Here is a 24,203-nt window from a genome sequence, read left to right as displayed (position 1 = left end):
CCGACGGTTATATACGCGTAGTCGATCTCCGTACGCAAGCCGGAATTCTAACCAGACCGCTCGTTAAACTATGTTTTTTACCAACCGCTGATAATACCGAAACGTAAACCAGCCTATCGAATATATATATAAAATAAAAAATATACCTACCAACGAAGCGATAAAGAACCGTAAATAAGAAAACTAAAAAAACCCAAAACCTGCCTATCTAAGAACGACTAAATGACGAAACACTCTTGCCACCCCACGTGGCGCCATGTTCAGATAGATCTATAATCATTAAATTGAATATAATGTAATTGTTTTCCATACACAGCAATATGGACGCGGATATGATATCCCCACCAACGCCAACCGTGCGTTCGACAGTTGCTGTACCACGATCTGGGATTACCCCAGTCGCAACGCCACGAACCACCGTTGCAGCTGCAGCAGCCCGAACACGGGCACTAACCACACCAATGGTCCCTCGAACTGACACGCTGCCACCATCGACGTCGCCAACACCGCCGATTGGACCTCATCGCATGCGATGTCCCCTATGTTGCCGCCCGCACCGGTTGCAACATCGTACCATCTTTAAGGGGATGCCGCCTCAGCAACGTCAGCAGGTCGCCCAGGCCCATGGCCATTGCCTAAACTGCCTTACGCGCACCCATGCAACGCAGGACTGTACATCTAACAATAGGTGCATGGAATGTATGCGATCCATCGTCAGGCGACTACCTGCCCAACGCAGTCGCAATGCACGCCAACGACCGCGGACAAACAAAACGCCACGGTCACGTCGATCAACAACCCCAGAGTCCAGGCGATCATCACCCCGACACCGCCAGGCGCGATCTAATTCCCGCCGTTCAACCGGCCTCAGCAGCGTAGTTGCCACGTTGCAACAACTTCAACGACTACTAGGCTAAATATTCGCCTAGGGGGGCAGGATGTATAAATGAGCATCGGCCTCGTCTCCCACACACCACACTACTGGTTACCCCGGACACATACCATTCAGCAATACATACCATTCAGCAATACATACCACACACACATCATTTAACACGCTCCAATACGCATCACTGACACTTCACCATCACCATACTCACCATAGCATCACCTACCATCCACATTAACACACACGCAAAAATCTCTCACGAGAACTTCACACCTCAACACACACAAACGCACACCAAGAGAACATCACACTGGAGACTTTTTACACAAGAACGTTAACACAAGGGATCAACCATTAGAAAAAAACAGCTTTTGCTATCGAGATCGTACAAGGCAGCATCGTCGCAGACTTCGTCGTGATTACCCTTTTAATATCGAAATTCCATTATATTGTGAAACTCAAAATTATTTAAAATAAAAATTGTTATAAATTGAAAATAAAATATAAAAATTGTTATACATTGAAAATAAAATACATTAGTGTTGTGGGAAAGAGGACCAAGTGGTAAGTGACGAATTCACTACCAAAAAAAAAACAAAATATTCCAAAATGGACGCTGAAGCGCACGGAAGCGCTGGTAATCTCAAAAACCAGGAACACGTCATATGGGGACATGCTTAAAAAAATGAAATCCGACCCAAGACTCCAAGATCATGGCGATAGCTTGGGTAAAACAAGGAGAACAGCTAAGGGTGAACTCCTGCTTAAACTCAAGGCAAAAACAAAGGAGCAAAAAGAAATGACAAAAGTCGATGAGAAATGCCTCTGTCAATGGCAGCAAATGTGGAATACCTCAATTAAGGGAATACCTCTGGTACCCAATAGTAGAGAGTTTATAATGCGAGATCATGGCGATGTGAATTATTACCATACCCAGTTTTTATCCGGCCACGGTTGCTTCCGAGGACAACAGCGAATCATCTGGTGGTGGACTGTGTCCGTTTTCGAAATGAAAGGCGAATTCTGTCCGAGAAATTAGGAAATCCCTTACCTATATATGACGCGGACATTGAAAGTTTTATGTTATCGTCCCAGATTGCATGTAAGACCGAGAGTGCAGCCCCGATAAACTGCAAGACAAGTTTATGACGTCGTAATCCTTTACTGTGCATTATCATTTATAATACTTGCCCTGCGAAGCAAAGCCGAAAGGTAGTTCCGCGGGGAAGTACAGGCACGTGATCTAGGGGTGCTTTAGTACGTATGCGCTGTAAAAGCTTTGTACAGTGAATCGTGCATAATTGATGTTACGGGCCATCAATATCTTTTGAAGATTTACACCCACCTTTGGTGTATCCATAAAAAAAACACATATATTCCTCACAATTCCTTCTAACGATACACAAACAACAACCAATCGTATGCGCAAGAGCTTCCTGATTGGTCATTATTTGCGCTTGCGCTACATATGTATTCTAATTAAAACATTTAAATGTTTCATGCTACAACAAAAACAATTTCATGCATAAGGACAAAAGATTCTTCAGTCAATTTTGTAGAGGCTTGCAAATCAATGTTCAGATGAATGCATGTCCCTTATCCATTGTTTTCGATTTAGCCTATTTTACTCAATCCTACTTCTTTCAATTGTACTCGCGTAAAAGCAAAAGTGTCGACTAGCGTATGTGTATTAATAAAGGGTGATTTTTTAAGAGCTTTAAATGTTGACCGCGGCTGCGTCTTAGGTGGTCCATTCGGAAAGTCCAATTTTGGGCAACTTTTTCGAGCATTTCGGCCGGAATAGCCCGAATTTCTTCGGAAATGTTGTCTTCCAAAGCTGGAATAGTTGCTGGCTTATTTCTGTAGACTTTAGACTTGACGTAGCCCCACAAAAAATAGTCTAAAGGCGTTAAATCGCATGATCTTGGTGGCCAACTTACGGGTCCATTTCTTGAGATGAATTGTTCTCCGAAGTTTTCCCTCAAAATGGCCATAGAATCGCGAGCTGTGTGGCATGTAGCGCCATCTTGTTGAAACCACATGTCAACCAAGTTCAGTTCTTCCATTTTTGGCAACAAAAAGTTTGTTAGCATCGAACGATAGCGATCGCCATTCACCGTAACGTTGCGTCCAACAGCATCTTTGAAAAAATACGGTCCAATGATTCCACCAGCGTACAAACCACACCAAACAGTGCATTTTTCGGGATGCATGGGTAGTTCTTGAACGGCTTCTGGTTGCTCTTCACCCCAAATGCGGCAATTTTGCTTATTTACGTAGCCATTCAACCAGAAATGAGCCTCATCGCTGAACAAAATTTGTCGATAAAAAAGCGGATTTCACATTTCGAACCGAACACTGATTTTGGTAATAAAATTCAATGATTTGCAAGCGTTGCTCGTTAGTAAGTCTATTCATGATGAAATGTCAAAGCATACTGAGCATCTTTCTCTTTGACACCATGTCTGAAATCCCACGTGATCTGTCAAATACTAATGCATGAAAATCCTAACCTCAAAAAAATCACCCGTTAAATGTGTGCATTATTGCATTGTATGCAATTATTAAAATAAAGAAATTATACTATTGAAATGACTATAAGAACGTAAATCTGCAAAAACTCTTTTAAAAAAAGATTATTAAAAAAGTTTCAGCATTACAGAATTCGAACGTAAATGCTAGGGACCGCATTTCGTTAACTTCTTCGCGCTTACAATCTGCGCTATAGGGAAAATGGAAAAGCGCGCGCCTTAGTCAGTGTTTTATTGAGATCATTTGCGTCTGTTTGTATCATTGTTCAGTTCCCTGATGCTCCTTCTTTTTATACGTTCTTTGGTATGACATTCCGATATACTTCAAGAAAACGAATTTAGGAACGAAACCAAACAATAGCAAAATGCATAAAACAAAATTGTTTTAACGTATGTACATAAAACATTATGCGAAGTAAATAAATAAAACTGGGTATAAATCTATATTTTACAGCTTTTTGAAAAATTGTATGTTTTAATGAAACCTTCTATATCTCAAAATCTCTCTAACTCGAAGTTTTTTAGCAGATTATGGTGATTCGAGTTAGAGAAGTTCTACTGTATTTACAGATTTATATCAAATTGGGTAAAGTATATAGCAAAACATCTTTTAACAATTTTTTAAAAGAACCAAATTGATAAAATACTAAGTTGGACACACTAAATATTTACCCATATTATGTATCTATAATAGCCTGAGTCCAATCGTCTTCAGGCTTCCGTAGCCCGAAAAATACATTAAGAGAAGCTACTGGCGAATCGTCAGTCGCCATTTTTTTGCATATGATCCATTACTATCAACCCTTATAATATCCAAACATGTAAAAAAAGGATCCAGAACACTTTCTTCATTATTGATTGTAGTTTTGAATAAAGCAGTATATGTATTGAGATGGCGAAGAAATTGTAAATACAAATAAAAAACGGATATACATTAATATATAATTTTTAAATGTGTTTAAAATAAATGCAAAACCATCCGGTGGTACAATGAAATGGCTTTACAACCGAAATAAATAGATACAGGTCACCACATAGGACTGGAAAAGAATTGCAGAGGTTAATATTTTAATAATACTATATTTTTAGATGTTGCAGTTAATTTTTAGGTGCTGAAATGTGCACATGTGTTCCATTCATATGTACATTGGATTACAACAGGAAATTCTGTTTGTTTGCTTATTATTTATTATTTTAGTAGTATATACACTTATGTTCAATTTTATATGTTTTGTGCTTATTTTCTGTTGCATAAATGTGGACACTTCTATAAGAATCGCTAACATTGTATTTAAGTTGTGCAATTCCGTAGTCATTCCCTTGGTCTTTCTGATAGGCACCTTCCGCAAAGAATCGTAGTGCTGCGCAATTCTTCAAAATTGAAAAGGCAACAGTTGATCGGTTGATGTATTTAAAATACGGCCACCAAGTTTGAAAATGCTTTGTTTCATATACCCAAATATCTTTCAAAACTATTTTAAACAAGTAAGAAAAGGCTAAGTTCGGGTGCAACCGAACATTTTATACTCTCGCAATTTATTGATATATTTTTATTAAGATAACACACAATTTGACCCAATTTGAAAATCCTATAATTAGGTATATGATAGCTAGAGGAAGTTACACTATTAAAAGAAAAATATGTCTTCTAAATTAAATTAAGATACCTGAGAGATTAACCGAAATTTTCGATGAAAAAAAAAACCGAAAATTTCGATAGTCACTAAAGTACAGAGCCGCAACAATACCCTCAATCCGCTAGCCGGTAGCACTTGGGGAAAAGACAAAGAAACGTTGCTGGCCACTTACAAGGCTATCGGCCGGCCGGTCGTAAATCTCGCAGCACCGGTATGGTCGCCTGGATGCAGTGACACGCAGCAGAAGAAGCTACAGGCGTGCCAGAACACTGCACTCCGCAACAGCAAACAAACAGCAACAGGATGTCTCTTGATGTCACCAATGACACACTTACATAGTGAGGCCATTATGCTGCCTATTAAGGAGCATAATGAACTGCTTACCAAGCAGTTCCTACTCGGGTGTTTTCGTAGAAATCACCCTTGTAGTCACTTGCTGGAAGCAGAACCGCCCCCCAGGTGCATCAAGAGATCGCTCCTTCAATACGTCGACGAACTCAACCCCTATACCGACCAAACGGCGGACGCAAACAGTTTTAGACACGCCCTAAACGCCATTCACAGTGGAGCTACCACCTATAGCAGACGAAGAGCTCGAGTTGCCACGTGAAACCAGAGTGACCCTTGCGCAGCTTCGATCTGGATATTGTAGCAGGTTAAACTCCTACTTATCCAGACTGAACCCCGACATTCAAAATACATGTCCCGCATGCAACAAGTCCCCGCATGACTCTAACCACCTCTTTGTATGCCCAATGAACCCTACTCATCTAACACCCCTCTCCCTTTGGTCCAACCCTGTCGAAACAGCACGTTTCCTGGGCCTCCCGTTAGATGATTTCGACGACAACTAGACTTAAGCTTCTCTTTTCAGGCAGGGACGGATAACCGTTACAACAACAACAACATGAAAAATTATCATGGGGCACTGAATTCTTCATATTCGATATTCGAGGCTTTGAAAAGTTATAGTCCGATTTCGACAATTTGTTTCACAAGTGATGCCACAGATCATATACAGTATTTGTGTAAAGTTTTATTTCGCTATCTTCATTGTTTCCTTATGTATATATTATTAAGTGAAGGAATTAGATGGATTTACATGGGAAGTTGCCGTGGTTGTGAACCGAGGTGTAGGTGTCAAGAAAATATTATATCCCGAATTTCTTTCGAATCGGTCGGGTAGTTCCTGAGATATGGTTTTTGACCCATAAGTGGGCGATGCACGCCCATTTTCCATTTTGTAAAAAAATCAGAGTGCAGCTTCCCAATGGTATTTCTTCTGTAAAATTTAGTATTTCTGACGTTTTTCGTTAGTGAGATAACCCACTTTTAGTAATTTTCAACCTAACCTTTGTATGGGAGGTGGGCGTGGTTATTATCCGATTTCAACTAATTTCATGGTGTGTGGTGGGGTACTAAGGAGAACCGACTGCAGAAAGTTTGGTTTATATAGCTTTATTGGTTTGCGAGATATATACAAACAACTTTTTTGGGGGCGGGGTCACGCCCACTTAAAAAAAACTACATCCGAATGTGCCCCTCCTTGTTATGACACTTTTTGTGTTTTTGGTTTTCGCCATTTTGTGGGCGTGGCAGTGGACCGATGTTGTCCATTTTCGAAAGCAACCTCCTCAGGGTGCCAAGGAATATGTGTTCCAAGACGGACAGACATCCGGATTTCTAATCTACTCGTCATCCTGATCATTTATATATATATAACCCCATATCTAACTCTTTTTTTTCTTGGTGACACAAACAACCGTTATGTGAACAAAACTATAATAATACTCTGTGCAACATGTTGCGAGAGTATAAATATGCAAAATATAGTAAACATAAATGAAAACATTAAATATTTCTGAGAAAACTTATTTATCGTTTGGAACGTCTTAATAACTATATTTTTGTGTCGATTTGGTACTGTTTTATTAAATAAAAAATACTTACTTTTTCGATATAAAGTAAGAAGTCCAGCAAACACATATTTATTTAGCACAAATTTATTTTTTGCGGTTTAAAATGTAGTGAGTTATACAAAAAAACGTTATGGAAAATATAGTTCCATAGATAGATGCTCTATACAGGACTTTTTGAAGTTTAATTCAATATTAGCTTAATATGGAGCTTGGTGATGTTGATATTGTTGTACAGGCATATTTTGTTGATTTGGTAATTGCCTTTGGAGTTGAGCGACCAAATTTGGTGTTTGTTGTTGGTTTATAGTTTGATTCTGAGATTGCACCATACCACCTAAAATGAGGTAGATTTCATAAAACAGTTACGACATTTTTAAATTTCATATACTGAGAAAGATTATACGTTAAATTGTATTTAATTAAAAATAATTAAATTTATCTATATAAATTCGGTATCTGATCTGATACACGTACACTTAATGTTTACGAAAAACACGACTGCCAGCGCCAACGCACACGTACAGTGCCGAGCAATAATGGATGAATGTTTGTCACTTTTACACTTAACTGCTCATAAAATCCGTTCTAATGAAGCAATTTGAACCAAACTTTTTTTATTTAATGCATTATTTATTCAACTAATAGAAAAAATAGAAATAAAAAATTAAATGGAACAATTCTATTGCTATAAACTTATGAAAAGTTAAGTGTAAAAGTGACAAACATTCATCCATTATTGCTCGCCACTGTATACGTTATTTTTTAAACCTGAATTCGAATTTCCAAACAAAAAAAAATATCTATTTATCTAAACTAACTATCTATCTATTGTTCTTATTGCTTGAACGGGAATGGAAAACATGCTTGTCATTTGTGCCAAAAGAAAATACCAAACAATTTAATTAAAATAATTATTCAGAAAAAATTGTATTTCATATTTTTATGCCAATCATTTGCATTTTTCAACGGCGACGACAGAAAATTGAGAAACACTTGGAGGACTAATAGAGGAAATTGAAAATTATTTTATCTTTGCTCAAGTTGGTTGTAAATTATCACAAATTTTCAGAAAAATGAACATGGTTCATGCAGCTCACGAGTTCCGGTATTAGACCAAGTATCCTCTGGGTAGGCAAAAAACAGCCGTTTCCAATTGTTTCGGCTGCAGCGGAACGCAGTGAGTTTGAGATGCCGTTCCACAGTTCCCTTATATCAAGATGCTGATCCTTGTGTTTGTTGGCGGGCGTTATTTCCTACACAGAGGCGAGTGCGTTTCTTCGCTGATACCAGATAATGGTCCGGTCAATATTTGGTCCTCGGAGCGTACGCACGTCTAAAACACAGAAAACATGTCTTCCGTCTATCATAACATGATCGATTTGATTGCGCGTGTTTCGATCAGGAGACAGCCACGTAGCTTGATTAATTTTCTTGTGCTGGAATCTGGTGCTACAGAAAACCATATTTCGGGCCCCAACGAAGTCGATCAGCCTCAGGCCGTTTGGCGATGTTTCGTCATGGAGGCCGAATTTTCCGACTGTAAAATCGCCAAGCACGATTTTGACATCGTGATGAGGGCAGCGCTCATAGGTGCGTTCTAGGCGCTCATAGAAAGCATCTTTGGTCACATCGCCTTCTCTAGGGTTGAGGCGTTGGCGCAAATCAGCGATATGTTGATGAACCTCGCTTTGATGCGGATTGTGGCTAGACATTCATGATCGGGGGACTCGGCGGCACCAAATTTGCGCTCCTTTATATGGCCGCTGTAGTAGATGTCACACAGCGTTGACGTCAGACTTTAGTTGTATGAGGACATCAACCAGCTGGGCAGAGGCACCTTCCCAGTTAAGGGTCCGGATATTCCAGGTGCATGCCCTTAAATCGTGATCGTTAAAACATTTGCAGGGGTCGTCATCAATAGTGGGGTTTCTCATCCGAGGCTCTGTTTGGTCTTTCATTGGGGAATTTTTTTTATGTGGTGGGTCCAAAACTCTACGAACAACCGCAGAAGCGTGCTTCGCCTTCTCACTTTCGCTCGCCTCCAAACGGATGTTTGTTGGCTACAAAGAGGATAATTGGTCAAAAACCTGAACTCGTGAGCTGCTTGAGTCATATGCAAAAAAATCGTTCCTGGCCACTCCCAAGTGAATGGCAGTCAGAAACTTTCCTCACTAGGGTGAACATATAACCCCATCCTCAAATTAGTTATATATTAATAATAAACAAGTAAGGAAGGGCTAAGTTCGGGTGTAACCGAACATTTTTTACTCTCGCAATTTATTGATGTAATTTTATAAAGATAACACAATTCGACCCATATATTCGGTATAAAGTTCAATAGAATAACGAAAATCATCATAAATAGTATATGGGGACTGAGGTAATTCCTAAACCGATTTCACTAGTTTTCACCACCAAGATACAATGTATCGAAGACTATACGCTCACTTAATTTAATATTACTTATAATAAGGTATATGGGATCTGGGTGAAGTTATGACCCGATTTTTACCATTTCAGGTACAGAGAGAAACTGTTATAAAAAAAATTCAGAGGGAATGAATTACATTAAAATATCTGAGGCATTTACCTATATTTTCGGTGAAAAATTACCTTTAGGCACTGAGTTCTTCATGTTCGATATCAGGGGCCTTGAAAAGTCATGGTTCGATTTTGACAAATTTCTCACAAGTGATGTCACACCTCAAATACAGCATTTGTGTAATGTTTTATTCCGCTATCTTTATTTGTTCCTAATGTATATATGTATTATAAAGTGAACGAATCAAAAGAATTTAAAATTGAGTTATATGGGAAGTAGACGTAGTTGTGAACCGATTTCGCCCATATTCCACCCGTGTCATCAGGGTGTCAAGAAAGTGTTATATCGAATTTCATTGAAATCAATCGAATAGTTCTTGAGATATGGTTTTTGACCCATAAGTGGGCGACGCCACGCCCATTTTCCATTTTGTAAAAAAATCTCAGTGCAGCTTCCTTCCGCCATTTCTTATGTAAAATTTGGTGTTTCTGACGTTTTTCGTTAGTGAGTTAACACACTTTTAGTAATTTTCAACCTAACCTTTGTATGGGAGGTGGGCGTGGTTATTATCCGATTTCTTTCATTTTTGGACTGTATAAGGAAATGGCTAAAATAAACGACTGCAGAAAGTTTGGTTTATATAGCTTTATTGGTTTGCGAATTATATACAAAAAACCTATTTGGGGGCGGGGTCACGCCCACTTTTCCAAGTTTCATTAAGATATCTTAATTTTTACTCAAGTTATCGCTTGCACGGACAGACGGACGGACAGACATCCGAATTTCAAATCCACTCGTCATCCTGATCGTTTATATATACATAACCCCATATCTAACACTTATATTTCTTGGTGACACAAACAACCGTTATGTGAACAAAACTATTATACTCTGTGCAACAGGTTGCGAGAGTATAAAAAGCGCTATGAATATTTTAAAATAGGAATAAAATAATGCCAACATGCATCAGCTGACGATTAGGAAATTAGAGCAGTTCAGTTATATTTCTCTATATGACACTGTTGAATGTAATCAACAGAGATGTATACGCACGTGTAAGGGGAAAAGGGGTTAAAATCGATGAGTGTTCGATGCAGTATCCGCTGGTGGAAGCAGGGGAATGTTTCCACTCCGTTGTAAAGGCCAGGGGGAGAAGGACCTGTCTGCACCTAATATCTCCAGTTGGCGCTGTTGATAACTCTGCTATAATCGCTTAAGCACTGTCTATGTAGGTAAATAATGATATTTTCTTGTATTAGTTAATTCATCACTACTGCGATTGTTATGTGGACCTTGAAACAACGAAACAATGAGAAAAGGGTTGATAAGGTCTAGCTTTTTTTTTTTCAAAAAATGAAAAGAGAGAATAAAGGCGTGAGAGGACTTGAGAAGATGGTTAGCAGGAACTCGGCCTGAAAATTTTTATCAGAAATTAAGGCACCAAACAAATGATTTCAAACCCGACCCAGCTTCTGCAAAGACAGAAATTGAAACTTCGTAACAAATACCCAGAGTATGCTCGAAATTTGTAGGGAAAAGAAGCGAAAGAAGTTGGTATTGTGGTGATCGAGGGCAAAACAAAGTTCTTGAAGGGCACGCACAAATATTCCACAGTCTTGGGAACGACGTCACTGTTTGGCAACTATAAATTGGAAAAAGTGAAGGAATTTGGTCTATATCGGAAACAACATAATTACCACCAATAATCTAAGTCTGGAGATGAAACGCAGAATATCTCCTGTCAACAGGTGTTACTTTAGTATAAAGCTTTTTAAGTTTTTCATGATTCCCGATCTATTATACGGCTCAGAAATATGGACGATGACAAACAGCGATGAGAAAGAATTCCACAGAACTATTCTCCACAAGACCTTTGGAGTCGTCCGCCTGAGCGAGGTATATCGAAGAACATGAAACCATGAACTATATGAGCTCTACGCTTCATGGCGCATAAAATTCCAATGAATGTGCTGATTGGGTCACGTATAGAAGACGATTGTCCAGGTGGACAACGGAGGCAACGGTGCCCACGCACATAATAGACGAAACTTGGTGTACGTTTTCCTTGGCACCATAAGAAGGTTAGTATTATAGATGGCAAAATCGAACTACTAAAACGCTTATAAATTGGGGATAACCGAAAATCAAGCCATATATAAAATTATGAAAACATAATTATTATTGAGTGTTTTGTATACAGCTATGAACAAGGATTTAGCGCACTTGCTTTTGCAATGAGAAATATTGCTGTTACTTTTAAAAGAGCTATATTCACATTAATATTTTTTTTATTACATCATTACTACAACAACACCTCTTTAATAGAATAATCTGGCCCTACGCTCCAACAGGAGTTAAAGGAAATTATGTATATATTATATATAAAATAGAATAACAAAAAAAAAAAAACGTTATCATCTCCATTCTGATATTTAAACTCTCGCAACAAAGTTGCTAAGATATTATAGTTCGGTTCACATAAAGTTTAGATATAGGGTTATGTATGTACACGACGTTTTTGTACACCTCATAATTATCATTTTAAACGGTTTGGTTCAAAACTCCATACGTCAATACAGGTATGTTTCATTTTAAAACATATTATCGTAATACGTTTATACATACAGTGGCTCACAGTGAAAATGGTCCACCTGAAATCGAATACTTTGAACTGCGAAAATATATGTAGTTGTTTGCTAGTATAACCAAATTGCACTTTGTCGATGGAATTATGCTGAAATATCAATATTCAAATATTTTTAAAAATAATATTGTACAAATTGGTAAGGATACTTATCATTCCTACCAAGATAATTATCTCAAGCATAAGACTGGAATCGTGGGAGAATGGCTGCTATATCATTTCCCCAGGATGACCAAAATGCCTCTCCAATCACCAGATATGAACATAATTAAAAATTTGTTGCATAAATCGAAAATTGAAGAAACAAATAGCTTAAAAAGGTTTTTCGTATGAATAGGATAAAATAAGTCCGAAATATACAAAAAATTTAGTGGAATTTATCCTGTCTAAGGGAGGCTATTTTCCCAAAATAATATCAACAAGTAAGGAACGGCTAAATTCGAGTGTAGTCGACCTTTTTTATAATCTCGCAATTTATTTATATACGTAATTTTATTAAGAAAACACAATTTGGCATAAAGTCCAGTAGAATAACGATAGAAATCATCATATATAGTGTATGAGAGCCCAAGTAATTCCTGAACCGATTTCACTCATTTTCACCACCAATGTACACTATATCTCAGACTATACGCTAACTTAATTAGGCAAAGATATTTCACATATTAACCGATTGATAATGTATAAAGACCACAGTGTTTTCGAAAAACCTATGTTTAATTATATATGGTTATATGGATGCTAGGGGAAGTTATGACCCGAGTTTAATAATTTTAGGAACAGAGACACACTATTAGAAGAAAAAAATTGCCATTATTGGTGAAAAATTACCCTTAGGCACTGAGTTGGTTTTTGACCCATAAGTGGGCGACGGCAGGCCCATTTTCCATTTTTTTAATCTGAGTGCAGCTATCTCTGCCATTTCTTCTGTAAAATTAAGCCTTTCTGATATTTTCCATCAGTTAGTTATCTCACTTTTAGTAATTTTCAACCTAAGCTTTGTAAGGGAGGTTGGCGTGGTTATTATCCGATTTCAACTAGTACGGGGTACGTAAGAGAAACGACCAACATCTACAAAAAACATATTTGGGAGCGAGGCCACGCCCACTTTCACAAAAAAGTAGATCCAAATATGCCCATTCCTAGCGCGATCCATTGTACCAAATTTTATAGCTTTATTTATGGGTTAATTGTGACACTTTATAGGTTTTCGGTTTTCGCCATTTTGTGCGCGTGGCAATCCGATTTCGACCAACCAAGTTTCGTCAAGGTATCATAATTTTTACTCAAGTTTTCCGTTGCATGGAGAGACGGACAGCAAACAACCGGATTTCAACTCGTCTCGTCAACCTGATCATATAGATATGTATATATAACCCTATATCTAATTCCTTTAGTTTTATGAAACTACATAACTCGCGAATACGAATGCGAACGTTTGACAGTTGAGTTGAATACACATGTTCTTATGAGATGAGCTACATATCTTTCGCATGTTTTCGCAACCAATAAGTGGACGACGCCACGTCCATTTTCATTCTTCTGTAAAATTAAGTGTTTCGTCGTTTTCCATTAGTGAGTTAACTCACTTTAAGTAATTCAACCTAACTTTTGCATAGGAGGTGGGCGTGGTTATTATCCGATTTCAACTATTATGGGGAAATTCAACTATTAAATGAAAAACGACTGATATATAATAAAAAACATATTTGGGGGCGGAGCCACGCCCACTTTCCACAAAACATTAGATCCAAATATGCCCCTTCCTGGTGCGATCCATTGTACCAAATTTGACTTTTATAGCTTTATTTATGGCTTAATTATGACACATTATAGGTTTTTGTTTTTCGCCATTTTGTGCGCGTGGCAATAGTCCGATTTCGCCCAACCAAGTTTCTTTAAGGTATCATAATTTTTACTCAAGTTATCCGTTGCACGGACAGACGACTTAGCAACTTTTGTTGCGAGAGTATAATAAGTATTATTACTTAATTTAATAGTTTTTGCAGTGGACCATTTTTACTGTGACATAAATTTTTCGCCTATTTTGATAAATGCTTATTTTTAAGAAAAATTCAATTGAATTAAATACATTTTTTTATATTTATATTGTGAATAAAGTGAACTTATGAAACTCATTTATGAACTCATTTTTTGCATTAATATTACTTTTACACATATTTTCGCAGTTAAAAATGTTTGATTTCAGGTGGACAATTTTTGTGTGAGTCACTGTATGTACATATATTCGACTAAATATTCAAATAATTGAAACTCAATCCTACCTACTAAAAATACATTGCTGTTAATATATTTAAATGAATTCCAAATTATGTTTTAACGAAAAAATAAAAATTTTAGGTTTGAAAGCCAGTGAAATAGTTGCACAATTTCAATACTAAACAAATAAATGATAAGCTGTATGATGAAGTAAGCCAGTAATGAAAAACATAGCTGCTCAAAATTTAAAAATATATTTATCGTTTGTTTATTCGTGTGGGAAATAAGAGTACTTTATTGTTGAAAGAAACCCTGCATTTAAATTTGTAATTACCTTATATTTTTGGGTTTTCGAAAACATGAACATATCGCAAATGCGAACTGCTTTGGTTTTAATTAGTACGTCTAAATGAAATAGTACACATTTTATGGATTTTTATGGATGAAAATAAATAAATTCGCATTGATCCTGATTTTGGAAGAACATATTTACATCGAGAGAAAATCCAATAGTCAATTCGAGATATACCAAAGGTGTCATTTTCAAGGTGTGGTATTGGACTACTAAGACAGAATGGAATACTGATAATTTTTCATATCTTAATATAAAAAGGAATACGATGAATCTATATTATCTATATTATCTATATTTAGTGAAATAATCAACAGTTTACAGTTTTAGTGAAATAATAACATTTCACTATCATAAGCTGAGCTAAATTTCTGTCCATAGCTGTATATCACATAAAATACTAAAGCTAAATCAATCAAACGTTCCTTTAAGCACCTATTATACAGCATTAAAATGGAAATGGATGAAATCGGATTATAGCCACGCCTTCCCCTAAGGTTACGGTGAAAACTACTAATACTACGTTCGGGCCGACATTGAAAACGTGTTTTCATTGAAATAATGGGTTTTCTTTCGAAGACTTGTGTTTTTCATCCATGCAAAATCTGTCAAACGAAATCACAGTTTCGCTGAAAAGTTCTTGAAAACTTACATTCCACTCATTATAATCGATGTCTGCTCTAGTTTAGTCGATATTATTGGAAGACATATTTTGCCAGCTCTAAATTGTCATTTGATATTGTAAACAAATTCCACTACTTTGTCAAAGTAATGGAGAAACAGAAATAAAATCAAGTAAGGAAAGGCTAAGTTCGGGTGCAACCGAACATTTTATACTCTCGCAATTTATTGAAGAAATTTTATTAAGATAACATACAAATTAACCCATAAATTCGGCATAAAGTTTAATATAATAACGAAAATCGTCATATAGAGTATATGAGGGCTGAGGTAATTCCTGAACCGATTTCATTCATTTTCACCAGCAAGGTACACTATGTCCAAGACTATAAGCTCAATTAATTTGGCTAAAATATCTCACATATTAACCAATACATATATGCGGAATAAAGCCCTCCGTATTTTTGAAAAACCTATAATTAGGTATATGGGAGCTAGGATATGTTATGACCCAATTTTAATAATTTTTGGGACAGAGACACACTTTTAAAAGAAAACATTTTCTTCTGAATTACATTAAATTATCTGAGAGATTTACCCATATTTTCGGTTAAAATTTATCCTTAGGTGCTGATTTCAACATGTTCGCTATCTTCATTGATTCCTCATGTTTATATTATAAAGTGAAGGAATAAGATTGAATTAAAAATTGAGTTGTAAGGAATGTAGTCGTGGTTGTGAACCGTGTTATCAGGGTGTTAAGAAAATATTATATACCGAATTTCATTGAAATCTGTCGAGTAGTTCCTGAGATATGGTTTTTGACCCATAAGTGGGCCCATTTTCCATTTTGTAAATTTTTTTCAATATTTCCTTATTTATTGAATATGCTTGTTTTTAAGCCTAACAACATGTTATAAAATCTTAAATATATTTAAAAACTAGACAAGCTCAACCAAGTGATTGAGCTGTATTGGTGAAACGTTGCTCTTTAGTACGCAGGCATATCCCTTCTTTTTAGGCGTGTTTGATCGCTGGAATGTACTAAAGCAGTAGCCAATGGGTTTGGGTGATCACGGAGTTTAGATATATATTTCAATCTGCTGTCCTCTACTTCTTTCTTTACCATATGGATACCAAGATCTTTATGGATATTTTCATTGCGCATGTACCATGGTGAGCACGTGACTGATCTAAGCAATTTCGATTGGAACCTTTGTATTATATCAATATTAGTTGCACAGGTCGTACCCCTCAGTTGAATGCCATACATCCAAATCGGCTTTATGACCGCATAGTATAAAGCACTTTGTTGTCTAAGCTAAGTTTAGAGTTTTTATTTAAAAGCCAATTTAAATTTGCAGCTCTTATCTTCATGCACGTTATTTTACTGGATATATGTTTTCTCCACGTAAGCCTTCTATCTAGGTGAATACCAAGATAGGTAACTTCATTCCCTTGAGGCACTAGAATATTGTTAGCATTATTAGCAGTTGGAAGATCAGCTGTTTATATGATATATAGAGTTGGGTCTAAAACACTCCAGCCTTTATTGAACGTTCATCAGATATTAAATCACATACTTTTACTGCAAATTTTCTATTTTTTAAATAGGACAAGGTTTTATGCAATTGGAAAGGTAAACGTTTTTTAATCTTATACAAAAGTCCTTCAAGCCACACTTTATCAAACACCTGAGCCACATCTAGAAATATAGCAGAACAGTACTCTCTATGTTCGAATGCCTTCCTAATTTCGTTAGTAATTCTATTTACTTGCTCTACAGTGCCATGCAAGGAGACATCTTTGATAGTAACACTTTTTCAAATATTTTAGAAAGACAGGGTAGAAGACTGATTGGTCTGTAAGAAGGCTGTGTCTAGTCTTTCCCAGGTTTATCTATCATGATTATCTGCTACTTTTTCCATGAAATAGGATAGTATCCGAAAATAAAAATTGCATTAACGAGCAAGGAGAGCACTGTTAAAGCAATATTTGGTAACTCAATTAGCATTTTTGGAGTAATATTATTATTATATATGGCCTGACGATTTTTTGGGGTTAAGGTCTTTTATGATACTAACAATTTCAGTAGTTGAAGTCTTAATAGACCCAAGCGACTCGTTTGCGGTATTGTGGATGATTGGCAACTTAAAATTGTTCTTTGGGCAATTAGATTGAAATACCTTTTCTAGGTGATTTGCAAAACAATTTGTCTTATCTTCGTCACTTCGTGCCCAATTTCCATTTGACTGTCTTATAGGTTTGTTGGAATCTACCGGTGGCTTAAAAGACTTTTGGGCTTTCCAATGAGAGTTTTGCTTGCTAGAAACCAAACACAGTTTCTTTATATAATTTTCAGTGCTGTATTCTTCCTCGCGTTTAAGCGCTTATTTTAACTTACGTACAGCAGATTTCAGTTGAAGCTGAGTAGAAGGAGAGCGATGTATCTGCCATTCGCGTCTAGCTCGCCTTTTTTCGTTCACAAGCTTTTCTATTTCATTATTAGTGATTTTTCTAAAAACCTTAATGTTTCTTTTTGGTGTTGCCAAGACAGCTGCATTAGTTACTACATCATTAAATTCTTCTATACTGTTATCAATATCTCTTCCTGTATTTATTTTTAAATCTATGTTAATTTGGCTGCTGATATATTTTCTATATTTCAACCAGTTTGTTTTATGAGTTGTTAGAGAAACTTTCGGCTCAACTATCATGGGCTGTTCGCATAACTTTATTAGTACAGGAGAATGATCAGAAGATAAGTCAGTACATGTATCTGCTGTTATTAGCGATCTATCTATATTTTTGACTACAACTAAATCTATTAAGTCTGGTATTTTGTTTCTATCACTGGGCCAGTATGTCGGATTACCAGGAGATATTATATCAAGGTTATTGTGCTTATTTATAATAGTGTAGTACAGCTGCCGTCCTTTCGGATTAATAAGACGTGAGCCCCAGTACATGTGTTTTGCATTGTAATCTCCACTTGCTAGAAATCTTGGACCTAGCGTTCCAAAAAAGTCTTTAAATTCGCAATCTGTAATTTTAAAGCGAGGTGCACAATATATAGCAGTTAGATTGAGGTCAGAACACCGATTTTTCAAAAATATTGTTGTAGCTTGTAACTGCGCTGTAGCATGCCGTTCTAAAGCATGGTGGTTTAGCCGATTTCTAACCAATACTGCCGTTACACCGTGCTCCTTTCCATCTGGATGATTTGTAACATAAAGTCTATATCCCGGTATAAAGAAATTGTTTTTATTTGTTAAATGAGTTTCTGACAGTAGCATAACATCTATGCTTTTTTCAGTCAGAGATCGTAATAACTCCAGTTTGTGTTGATTTACACCGTTGGCATTCCATATGCAAATATTTAGCATACTCATTTTTTAGATAATAAGGTTTGTAAAACTTCGTTTTGAGATTTGATCAAATCTTGGATCATGTTTTTCATGGTAGACATAAATTGTGTCATACATTGAGTAAGATTTAGAATCATATTTTCAATACCTAAATTTGGTGGACTTTGCTGTTGTTGCATTTGCACAGTGTTGCCTTCTACCACAGTTGCATAGCTTCCCTGAACAAGGATGTTCTTAGAATTACCAGGTTTCGAACTCTGGTCTGCAATTTCTACATTTTCATTACGGGGGATATTCATAATTTGGTTACGACGAGATTGAATTCCCAGTGACAATTTTGATTTCAAGTCTTTATATACTGGACAGCCTCTGTAGTTAGCAGTGTGATTTCCTCCACAATTACTGCATTTTTTATTTGTATCCTCTTTTTTAAGAGCACATTTTGATGTTGGGTGTAAATCACCACATAGCACACAAACACTGCGTAGAGTGCAATAAGACTTGGTGTGCCCATACTCTTAGCAGTTGGTACATTGTACCGGACCATTTCTTTTATGAGGTTCTTCAACGGTAATTCTACGATGTAACAAATATTTTAAGTTGTATAATTGATGGGTTTCATTCATTTTAATTTTGTTAGAGTTTGGCAACAATTCGATTTTAAACATTGGTTATGGTACCTTATTTCTATTGAAGATATTTACCACATTTTTAATTCCAAAGCCGCATTCTTCAAGGGCTTCTTTGACATCATTAGATTCTACCGAAGACTCTATGCCTTTTACAACAACAACTAAGCCTTTTGAGCTCTTCAGAATAAGAATAATAGTTTTTATTGTTATTTGACAAAAATTTCACTATATCCATAAAACTTTTCTCAGTGTATGACTGTATTTTAGTTTCATCTATATTGCCTTTTTTCAAAGGCACTATATGAAAATTGTTAGTACCTACAATTTCACTTAGTTTTTGTTGATGCCTTCTGCTGATCGGCAGAGCGCTTCGATGACTCATCTTTCTCACCGTTGGATCGTTTATTTGTTGGAGCAGATTGTATAGGCTCAATAAAGCTGAAGTAGGCATTCAGAGCGCTAATGTTTGTTCTTCTTTGTTTGTTTTGCTCACTCGAATTGTATTATTATTTATTTTTATTGTTTGTAAACTTTTTTATTTTAGTATTATTTTTTTTTATGTTTAGCTTTTGACTTTCCACAGTACTTTGTTGTTGTTGTTTTGTTATTTAATTTTATTTGCTTTTAATGAATTCAATTAAATCACGGAGCGCATTAAAACACGTCCGTACTCTTTGAATGATCACAAAAAAAAAAAAAAAAATCTGAGTGCAGCATCCTTCTGCTATTCGTTCTGTAAAATTTTATGTTTCTGACGTTTTTCGTTAGTTAACCCACTTTTAGTCATTTTCAACCTAACCTTTGTATGGAAGGTGGGCGTGGTTATTATCCGATTTCAACTATTTTCATGGTGTGTGGTGGTGTACGTAAGAGAACCGACTGCAGAAAGTTTGGTTTAAATAGCTTTAGTGGTTTGCGAGTTAAATACAAATAACATATTTGTGGGCGGGGCTACGCCCACTTCCAAAAAAAAAAAAAAAAAATACACCCAAACAACCGTTATGTGAACAAAACTATAATACTCTCTTAGCAACTTTTGTTGCGTGAGTATAATAAGAAAGGAAGGGCTAAGTTCGCGTGTGACCGAATATTTTATATGACTTTTTATATTTCAACATTATACACATGCTGCATTACCTTTTTGAATGTGCTCCATTTTTTATATGATTAAAGAACAAAAAAAATGTCACCCTATTATGCTGGTCATCTCTCACTGATAATTTGATAACTAGACTACAGGGCAGAATAAATTCAAAAATTTTTTGAGAGAAAAATCGCTTTAAAATTACATGCAACTCGATTCATATATCCCTATATCGTTTAGTTTTATGACTTACAAACAACATGAAAATAAAACTTTGATACTTTCTTAGCAACACGTTGCGGTAATGCAAACTGCACAGTATGATTAATGCAACCTGTTCGAAAAAAACAAAAGTAGCATCTGCATCAGAAATGAAAATTCGAAAAAAACAAACCTGGCCTAGTTTATCGTAGAGTAATACAGAAAAAATAAAATATCCGATTGGATATTTTTCAGCAAATATATATAACTTCTAAAAAACATTTTGTACAAATTTCAAAATGTTGTCACGGACCTAAATTCCCCAAACTCGTAGTAGATCTATCCAGAATAAAATAAATCCAGATGGCAGAGTCAGATGTCTTTTCTACTATGGTTAACGCAGAATTACCACAAAAATGTATTAAATGAAATGCACAACTATTGTGAAGTTACTTTCATGTTACTATCCGTTATGGACTTTCGAAATGTCGAAATGGAATGGGAATTGAGTGAGACTGTGATAGGTCATATAAAAAATAGAGATAAGAAAATTCAAAAGGAATTCTTGGAAATCTTTTTGAAATGATATCGAAACTACGTTAAAATACTGTGAAAGTCTACACATAACATTGGGTAGCTTCAGCAGCCAAATCATCAGTATCCAGTGATTAATACTTTGGTCTACTAAGGGATACTTACTTCCCAGGCAGCTCATAGAACCATGCTGTTGAGTATGCACTATATAAAGAAGCGAGGGCAGATATAGCATCAGGAAACAAGGTATGTAGGGCAATAAATAGTTTCAAACCTTACAAATCTCCGGGACCTTGAACCACATATTGGACTAATTGATTATCGTTTTTAAAGTTCGTTGCAATTAAAATATTATGGATATTATGGAGAAATATCAAGGTATCATATGTCTCAAAAACGGGATAAAGCACTCATATCAAACCAAATGATTATAGACCAATTAGCATATCTCCATTTATTCTGAAGACACAAGAAAGAATCATAGAAATACACATAAGAAACAAATTGTCACTAGAAAAAATGGTGGTTTCGCAACCCTCGTATTATATAAGAAAATCCGTGGAAACAGCTCTGAAATCCCTGGAAGTAAAGGAGTACGCTATCATAGCTTTCCTGGACATAGAAGGAGCTTTCAAGAATATTCAACCCACAGTCATAGTGAATGCACTTATTCTCTTGTTGAATTTATAGACCAGATGTTTCTGAGCAGGGACATAATTTCACACTTCTCTGGATCCCAGCAATGATTAAGATGTTGTTAGATCTAGAAAAAGGGGAGTACATGTTGTGGCCTACGCTGATGATGTGTCTATTTCGGTGAAAGGTAAATTCCCAGACACCCTTGTTTTATACCTTTATACCTGTAAAGGATGAAGGGACGTAAATGGGGGCAGACGCAATATAAATTAGTGAAGCTTACATAACAACGCCACGTAAGGCATGTAAGCAACTAGCAGCGAAGGCGACTAGGCTCCGCCTTACAACTAAATTCTGATAAAAAGGAAATATACTTGACTTGCTCAACAAGCAGACTGGCCTGAAGTTCCTTATATAAAACATGTTGAATTGGATAACTTTATCAACGCCATATGATGGTTCAAAGGAGTGGTGTCACAATGCGCCGTACTATATCCACTTTACCTTCCTACCTATACTCTCATTTTACGGATCGTTGGGGAACTTTTTTTTTTAAGTTAACAAGAATAGAGTGGTAGGAAATAAAATGTAGTACAATAAGTTTAGCTTACCTTGAATTTGCATCATTTGGTGATGTAATCTCTGCTGCTGAAATTGTTGCTGCGTCGAAACTACACTCGGTTTCCCACCCGTACATTGTTGCCTTGAATAAGGCTGCATAGTATTCTGTACTATAATATTTCCCATAGTTACATTAGGAGTCGGATTGACAAACTGACCACGATTATTAGTTACAGAATTATTTCCGCGTTGTTGGAGATAATCTGAGGAGGAACCCCTCTGGTTCAATTGATTATAGGAGCCTACCATGTTAGAGGGTGGAACCTGACCATTTGCGCCATTATTCATAATTCCAGATTGCTGATATTGATTAAAATTGTGAAACGTTGGTTGATTAATGACGTTTTGATTCGAATTTCCAGCACCTATGTTAACGTTTTGCTGTAAAACATTTCCTGACCCTACCAATCCAGATGCAGATTGAACATTCATCAAGCTGTTTTGATTATTTGAAGTGGTATTTATGATACCTGTATTTGCAGCCATTGGCATTGTTTGATTACTAGCTTGAGAGTTTACATTCTGGGTGCTCTGTTGTCCAGCCAGAATACCGTTTGCATTCAATCCCTGAGATATATTACTCGTTAGCTGGTTCTGATTTGCTGTTATTCCACGCATTCCACCTCTAACGAATTGTTGTTGAACGGAACTACCAGCACTTTGCGTTTGTAGGCCTTGTGTTTGTCGTATTTGTTGGTGCTGCTGGAGAGCGTTAAATGATGTTGAATTATTTTGATTAAAGTTTGGCTGACGCTGCCGAAGCATATTACATAAAGCCTGCTTAGATTGATTATGTTGCGGACGCTCAAAACGGTTTGCTGTTCAATAATAATGTTTATTATTTAAGAAATAATAACAATATAAGTTAAAAATGTTTATATACCTTGGTGCGGATAAAATTGTGGTTGTTGCTGGATCTGGTGGTATTGATTTTGTCCTATCCATTGTTGTTGATTTTGACCAGTTAATTGTGTTACTCCCTGGGGCACGTTTCCCATAAAACCAATTTGTGTATTTTGCGAGGTGCCGAGTTGCTGCAAATTACCTTGCATTTGTTGTGGCATCATTACAGCAGAATTTTGTTGTAGAAGTTGATTGGAATTAAATTGTGGAACATTAGCCTAAAATGCATTTAAAAATTATTAGACAAATATTGATATATTTCACGTTTAAATGTTTTATAAACGATCATATTATTGGATCTAAAAAAGTTCTTGTACCGATTGGTACAATTTTCAAATATAATTTTAGGAAATTAAGGCCCAATGGATTTTATTGCTTTGAATGTGTTATTATTGTGGAATACTGAATGCGAGACTCGTAAACTATCTCCATCTATGATATCCACACATTTTCTGTTATATTAATGTCCGGTAAGGCGGACAAAAAAACAGCTGGTACGATGAGGAATGCCGTCTCGCAGCGGAGAGAAAACAGACTGCCTACCTCGCCACGTTGAATACGACCACAACACGTGCGGGATGGGATAGATACCGAGAGCTGAAGAGGGAAGCGAGACGCATCTGCAGACAAAAAAAGAAAGAGGCCGAAATGCGTGAGTACGAAGGGCTTGAGAAGCTGGCAGACAGAGGGAATGCTCGAAAATTTTATGAAAAAATGAAGCGACTTGACGAAGGTTTCAAAACCGGAGCATCCTTATGTAGAGACCAAGATGGTAATCTAGTAACCGATGTCCAGGGCATACTGGGATTATGGAGGGAACACTTCTCCGACCTGCTGAATGGCAGTGAAAGTACAACACCAGGAGTTGG

General features: G+C 36.5%; 1 protein-coding gene across 3 annotated transcripts in view; it reads right to left on the bottom strand.

Annotated features, from left to right (window-relative positions):
- Positions 1 to 24,203, bottom strand: part of LOC105218976 (mediator of RNA polymerase II transcription subunit 12) — a 74,680-nt gene that overhangs the window by 31,626 nt on the left and 18,851 nt on the right. Inside the window, exons 9-12 of one of the 3 annotated variants that reach the window (XM_054229232.1) lie at positions 23,315 to 23,552; positions 22,902 to 23,249; positions 22,422 to 22,832; positions 7,043 to 7,310 (exon numbers count right to left, since the gene is read on the bottom strand). In XM_054229232.1, coding sequence (XP_054085207.1) covers positions 7,174 to 7,310; positions 22,422 to 22,832; positions 22,902 to 23,249; positions 23,315 to 23,552 — 1,134 coding nt within the window. In that variant the 3' untranslated portion in view covers positions 7,043 to 7,173. Of the gene's footprint in view, positions 1 to 7,042; positions 7,311 to 22,421; positions 23,250 to 23,314; positions 23,553 to 24,203 lie in introns of those variants that run through there. The other 2 variants (XM_054229231.1, XM_054229233.1) reach the window with 2 other exon arrangements.

This window comes from Zeugodacus cucurbitae, chromosome 4, assembly GCF_028554725.1.
Source record: "Zeugodacus cucurbitae isolate PBARC_wt_2022May chromosome 4, idZeuCucr1.2, whole genome shotgun sequence".
NCBI classification, from domain to species: domain Eukaryota; kingdom Metazoa; phylum Arthropoda; class Insecta; order Diptera; family Tephritidae; genus Zeugodacus; species Zeugodacus cucurbitae.
This window is presented reverse-complemented; position numbering and strand designations above follow the sequence as displayed.